This window comes from Xiphias gladius, chromosome 18, assembly GCF_016859285.1.
Source record: "Xiphias gladius isolate SHS-SW01 ecotype Sanya breed wild chromosome 18, ASM1685928v1, whole genome shotgun sequence".
Classification (NCBI taxonomy): domain Eukaryota; kingdom Metazoa; phylum Chordata; class Actinopteri; order Istiophoriformes; family Xiphiidae; genus Xiphias; species Xiphias gladius.
In genome coordinates this window covers 29,955,697-29,962,413 of record NC_053417.1, presented here as the reverse complement: position 1 = coordinate 29,962,413, position 6,717 = coordinate 29,955,697, and the positions used below count along the sequence as shown (strand labels likewise).

The 6,717-nt window shown below is 50.8% G+C and overlaps 1 protein-coding gene across 2 annotated transcripts; it reads left to right on the top strand.

Annotated features, from left to right (window-relative positions):
- Nucleotides 1–22: 22 nt before the first annotated feature.
- lhfpl4b (LHFPL tetraspan subfamily member 4b) lies at nt 23–5,467 on the top strand. 2 transcript variants are annotated; one of them, XM_040152303.1, is made up of 7 exons: nt 23–404; nt 3,647–3,855; nt 4,067–4,271; nt 4,699–4,778; nt 4,993–5,140; nt 5,244–5,281; nt 5,360–5,467. In XM_040152303.1, exons 2-6 carry the CDS (start codon nt 3,649–3,651, stop codon nt 5,270–5,272), a joined length of 669 nt encoding a protein of 222 aa, XP_040008237.1. In that variant the 5' UTR covers nt 23–404; nt 3,647–3,648; the 3' UTR covers nt 5,273–5,281; nt 5,360–5,467. The 2 variants fall into 2 exon arrangements, with proteins under 2 accessions (XP_040008237.1, XP_040008236.1); XM_040152302.1 differs by lacking the exon at nt 23–404 and adding an exon at nt 1,260–1,626.
- Nucleotides 5,468–6,717: the final 1,250 nt, after the last annotated feature.

The window sequence follows — 6,717 nt, the reverse complement described above, 5'->3', positions numbered from 1 at the left end:
ATCACGTTCTTCCTCCTGCACTCGATCCTCAGTCGCTCGTCCTCCTGTTACCGACACTGTTAAACTCGAGAAAACAATCAGCACGAGACGAGAGAAGAAACCTCAGTTTTCCACCAGATCCTAAATTCATCCTCCTGTTTTACCAGGAAGTCACCTTTGAACGGTCAAAAGCCTCAGGTCAAACGGGGTCTTTGTCCTAAAGGCCGTCCTTCAGAAACAGACGGGGAAATCTGGTTCTCTCTTCAGTCCCGAACTGCTCTTGTCTTTGTGGCTCCAAACTGCAGAGGGTTCATTTCATCAGTCAGATGGTGAAGCACAAACTGCCGGTACTTGATTTTGGCAAAACGGCTCTTCCCCATCCACCGATGAAGGACGTGGCTGAAAGCTCCGGAAACACCAACTAAGTAAGTGAGATTTTTTTTACGGTCAATCCTCAGTTTCCACGATAAAGCACGAGCCTTTTAAGGCCAACGACTTATTTCCCGATGTGGAATTCTGCTGGAAGACGTTCCGTCCCCCGAGACGTTGCGGCGAAAGGCATTCTGGGTAATGTAGTCAATGACTGGCCGCGGTGCAAAGGTGGTAGGAGTACTCGGATTCTGTACGTTACTAAAAGCAGCATCAACGCAAGTGTCCCACACGAAAGACCCCAATTACTGGGTCACTACTGGGGTGTCAATGCGCACGTAGCATCGACCTGCTGTAGTTGAGCCCGTTTGCGCTAAGGAACCGTATTTGAAATGTTCCTATAATAAAGAACCCTGCCGTACTTCGCGTGACATGCAGCGGTCCTGTTGCTCAAGCACGAAAACCCGCGCCAGGTCGAGTCTGGGGTGGATGGACTTGGCGGCTTACGACTTGGCACCTGGGCAGCGACGTCGCTGCCTGTCCAGGATTGTTTCGGTTCTGCTTCTTAAATCCAGTCACATGGATCCTGTGTTAGCGGGTTCAGCCGGAGTTCACGGTCGGACTCCGAAACCCGGCGCGTTGTCACGTTACTCTCTTCGACTCTCGGGCTTTCTCCCTGTTTTCCTGGATCTGGACCGAGGCTCTGAGAACAGATCTGTCAGCTGAACTGAGCCCGTTAGAAAATGAAGTCGCTAGCTGGTCCCGAATCTGAGCAGCAGAGGACGGGAAATTCTGACTCTTAGTCCAAAAGCTCTGGATCCTCCATTTCCCGTGATGCACCCGGATAGCCTGGGAAACAGCGTCTCAGGACTCCGCGCGTCCAGTTTTCAACACAGACCGGGTGGTGGACAGATGGTGGTCTGACACTCGCCGTGACGTCACCGGACCGTGGCCGACGGCCCGAAGCTGCTGACGTTCCCGGGTCCGCCTGCAGGGGGCGCGCGTCTGAACCATCGGAGCAGGTTTCTAATGCTCATTGAAAATGAACTGGAGCCGGTGAAGCGCGCGAGTCCGAGCCGAGCGTCCGTTTGTCGTTTGAACGCCCGCGAGGAAAACCGGGTTTACAACCAGAGACCGGATCGTCATCCACATCCGGCGGCGCAGAGCTGCATCCTCCCTCCTCCCTCTCCGTGCTCTCCTCCGCCCGCATCCTCCCATCCTGCAGACCGACGGAGAGACAGGTGGACGGAGAGACAGGTGGACCTCCTCCAGCTGCAGGTTTGTTCCTGCTTCGTCTTCTCTTGTGTTTGAGTCGATGTTTTGGGTTTTTTTCCCACCGGATAAACGCGGTAAAAATCAACAAGGCATGGTTGGTGTGTGTGTGTGTGTGTGTGCGTGTGCGTGTGTGATGGAGGCGATGATGTAACCGTCGGTACCGTGTTTATGTTTTGATTTGGCTGTCACGCGCTCACTGCAGCTCTGCATCTGGACATTTCACCTTATTTTGGAGGTGAATCAGACAGACAGGTAGACAGACAGACAGGTAGACAGACAGACCGACGGATTATAAATCTCAGTGGAAACGCTGTTAATAAAACATTGTGGGCAGGTCAGCCACAAGATTAAAACCAGTAACCGGTGCAGCGTTGAAACCAGTTGAAACCAGTCACTGGCTGATCTGTGTGTAGCAGCTGATTGTTGCTGAGCCACTTTCTGTTAAGACTCCGTCACACAGGGAGTCTGAGCTGGTACTAATGGACCGGCTCCAGGACATTAATAAGAACCACTGGTGGAAAGTCCTCCTCCAGCAGACACTTTGTCTTTGTGTCTCCTTGACCCATTAGGGGGACGTCCTGACCACCGATCCTCTAGTCTGAGGAGTTCACCTGCGAAAAGTCAACCGACAAACCCCACAATCGGTCCCGAGCAGCACTGCGTTTAGGGCCAGGGGAAGCGTCCGAGACCGGGTGGTGACCTGAGGCTTTGTCAGACGGCGCATGACACGCTAGAATCGGTGGTTCCCAACCTGGGGGTCGTGACCCCTACGAAGGGTCAACAGGATAAGAGTTCAAAGAAAAAAGAAAAAGAGCTTCGGAGTTGGTTCTTGACGTTGCAAACTGCATTTGACGAGGTCTCACAGGGTCAGTTTAGAAGTTGTCTCAGAGCTTTTGATCGTATCACATGATCTTCCACTTCAAGCACTTGTCCTCCATGTTGGCTTGAACGTCGATGACAACCGGGCAACTCCCTTTGCCGATGAAGATCACGTGATGTGATTGAAAGCTCCAGAAGAGCTACTGAAACGACCTTGAAGTGAGATTTTTTTCTGCTGCACCAGATTGGATTCAATTTTCAAGACTTTCCTTTGCTTTTCCTGACATTGTTTAGATAAAACAAGGGGAAAAACGAGAACTGCTTCAGCCAGTAAACGAAATTCCTGCCCGGAGGCCACAACCCAGGCTTCGCCTCGTTTTAGTCAAAAAGCTTGGAAACACTGACGTGAACCAAATGTTTCATTTGGATCCCGTGGTTCCTCTGTCTCAGAGTGAGGATCCAGGTCTATCATTAGTACTCTGGCTGATTAAAATCCTGTCGGTGCCTGTAAAGCAGAGCGAGGCAGCTGATGCTCTACGTGGGTCTAGACCATGTTTTCATTCTTTCTGCCTCCACAGCGACATTTGTTTCGTCCAGTTTTCTGTAGCTCTCGAAAAGTCTTCAAAAGCTTTGAATTCAGTTGCATCAAACAAAGGTCTTAGCAGGTGTTAAAAGGTCTTGTCCGTTGCTGCCGTAGGCCGCAACAGTAGTTATCAATGTCCCTGTAGGTGTCTGCGTCTGTCAGGAGACGTTGTCCACCCCTAAACTAACGGTGGGACTGTCCTGTCAGTGGACTGAGCTGCAGGAGGCTGGTCAGTCGTTTTTGTGGAGGTTCAGTTTAAACACGGTCGGTGCTGCTGCTACAGGAGGAAAATCGTCAGCTCATGGTGGAAAAGTCCAGACAAAAACACAAAGGAATGAATCACTTTAAACAGGTTAATCCATCCATTCATGCTGCTTCTCTGCATCTAGGTCACATTACTTTGATTAATAATATCATTTTGAATTATTGTGGGAAGACCTGAAAACAAATGTGATTTAACAATAAATAATTCTAGTCCATATGGTCCCTGCTGGTCTTAAAAGGTCTCGATTTAAATTGGTGAACCTGCAGAAACCCTCTACCTACTTACAGGTACGGTCGAGTAACTGTCTTTCTGTAGGCCAGTAAATATACGTAATCCTCCCTCTCTCCGTCTCTCAGGCATGTCGGTGTCGCCCGCCCTCACCGACCTTTCTCGTCTCTATCAGACGGAGTTTGTCCGGAGCGCCCGGGCAGTCGGCGTCCTCTGGGCCATCTGCACGCTCTGCTTCGCCATCATCCAGGTGGTCGTCCTGGTGCAGCCGTCCTGGATCGGCACGGCAGACGCCAGGCACCAGGGCGCGCCCAGCGGCACCCTGGGACTGTTTGAGGTGAGAGCAGACACCGTCAGGTTAAACTCTGGACCTTCTCACGGCCTGATGAAACTGTAAATGTCGGCTGCGGTCAGGTTTCCTCACGTGTAACAAGCTTCACCTGTGTGTGTGTGTGTGTGTGTGTGTGTGTGTGTGTGTGTGTGTGTGTGTGTGTGTGTGTGTGTGTGTGTGCGTGCGTCCCGGTATTTATGTGTGCCTGCGTTGTCAGGTGTGCGTGGAGTCGGACTGGCCAGTCCCGGACTGTCGTGGCGGTCTGTCCAGTCTGTCTCCTCTTCCATCCTTCCAGTCAGTGGCGGTGTTGGTGGGAGTGTCCCTGTGGGCAGTGTGGACCAGCATCCTCTGTCTCTGTCTCTTCCGGTTCTGCAGCGCCGCAACCGTCTACAAGATCTGCGCCTGGCTGCAGCTCACTGCAGGTCAGAAACACTGGTGCTACTGGTTCTACTGGCGTTACTGGCACCTCCGGTACTGTTGGTGCCGTGGCTTCTGTCGTACTGGGTCGTAAAACGCGAATTTGTTGGCAGGAGGTTTTTGTGACGCGTCTGTGGCAAAGACTCATGGGAGCTGTAGTTTAATGTGAGCTGAGACCATGATAATGGTTTCTGGTTGAAACGTCGAGGTGCAGATCCTTGTTTCTCCCAGAGTGCGGACAGAAAACCTCAGAACATGATCCATGTCTTCACCGAGTCTGATGGACGCGCTGAGGAACAGAAGAATAAGGACAAATAAGAGACAGGAGACGGGTGATGGTTGATGGGTGATGGGGGGGCTTCAGTATTTCACCACAGTAACTCGCTCTTCATCTCTGTCTCTCTCTCTCTCTCTGTGTCTCTGTCTCTTCAGGTTTCTGTCTGGCGTTAGCCTGTCTTCTGTTTCCAGACTCGTGGGAGAGTCCAGAGATGAGAGCTCTGTGCGGAGACTCGGTGAGTCACAGCAGAAAGCATGTATTGATCGTATTGAGGTTATATTTATTTTCACAAGAAAACAATCAGATACACAAAATGAATACAGAGGACATACGGTCAAATATACACACGTTCAGTCGTGTCCCTACGTTCGTCCTCGGTAGTTCTGTACTGACGTGTATCGATAACATTGATCTTGTATCAATGGCAGTGGTCCTGTATCTATGTCCAGGTGGGCAGTTTCTCCCCGGGCAACTGTTCGGTCCACTGGGCCTACATCCTGGCCATGCTGGGAGTTCTGGACGCCGCTATCTTGGCCACGCTGGCGTTCGTCCTGGCCAACAGACAGGACGCCCTGCTGCCGCCAGACGCAAAGGAGGGTGAGCGCGAGGGCCGTTGCAGACCTGTGGTCACTGCGTTCATGTTAACTACACTGACAAACCTTTACTCACAGTTTCATAATGACCCTCTGTTCGTTTGCAGTGACCACAGGTCTGCTGATGTCAGCGTGAGGTCACCAGGTGAGTCTCTTCTTCTTCTACCGTCACTCTGTCTCTTCAACGCTTCACGGAAACGTTTAACTCGCTTTTCTTTCACAGTTATGGCTGTTTGGTCTTCACTTCCCGTCCTGATCTCTCCACCCTTCATCATCATCATCATCATCATCGGAGGAGGAGGAGACAAACACCTAACTGAGCCAGAAGAAGAATTCGGCATTCCCCCTCTCCTCTCCTTGTCACCTGGTTACCGGGAAACCACATCCTTAATGTCGTCACGGTGAGGGGAAGAGGAGGAAGAGGAGGAAGAAGAAAAGAAGCGAATCAGGACAGAAAAGCAGGAAACAGTAAACATGTGAACCCGCAGGTCTTGGGGATGCTGAGGTGGGTTGTATTGTGCTGAAAGTTCATGATCTATACAGCTCAGCATCCACCACCGGACCGTCACCATCAGCAGAGTGTTTCCACAGGTTTTACAGCTGCCTAGTTCTACACTGGGGAGACATTCCCTGTGTCCCAGCCTGGCGCGTGGGGTTTTACCGGGTCCCACGGGGAGTGTTCCCTCTGTGCCGCCGAGTTGAGGTCCGGGCAGGATTTAGAGCCTCTCTGCATCACAGCAGCACTTCAGAGGTGACACTGTGCTCCAGCGTTTTCTCTCGGTGTCACAGTTCGGCTCACGTAACGTCACTCATGAGATGTAGTTCTATAGGTTTATCTAAGGTTACAGTCAAGCGTTTGTTTTCTCTTCGTCGGGGGGGGGGTCAGTCAGCGCTCGGCACCCCCTGCTCAAAATGTGAGGACAGGACAGGGAGAACCAGGAAGGAAAGAAAAAGAAAGAGGAGGTGGTATGATGGAAAAAAGGAGGGATGAGAGAAGACGAGGAGGAACTTTCGTTTTGTTCTGTCTGTGTCAACGTGGCCCTTCTGTAGTGAAGCCACAAATAGGAGCACAACATGTTTTAAAACCATCTTCTGTCGTCCAACAGAGTTCACAGTGTAAAACCTGTTGACATGATCTGAGGACTGAGCTGCAGCAGCTCCTCAGGAATCCTTCACTCAGTCTGTGTTTAACTAGTACCAGCACTAACTAGATCCAAACCAGTGATTCACTGAACCAGAGTAAAACTTGAGAAACGTGTCAGTGAAGACTTTGGTAACGTGTGGATCAGTGTCAGTTACAGTTCTTCGAGGATCTTTAGTAAATGTAGGTGTTAGCTTTACTTCTGTCTGCAGACGCAAAGAAATCTGTGTTTCAGAGTGAGTAGTATTCATACGGTTTATAAGGAGAGGAAGACACCTGGTTATGCTAAGCTAACTGATGTCATTTACTCAGTCAGAGGTTCTCGGTATAATTTGAAGTGTGTCGTGTTATTTTTGTGAAGACGGACATTTATCGAGCCTCAGGTGGGATCTGTCAGACATTAGCGAGCTAACGTTAGCCGTGGCTCGGTTAGCTACACG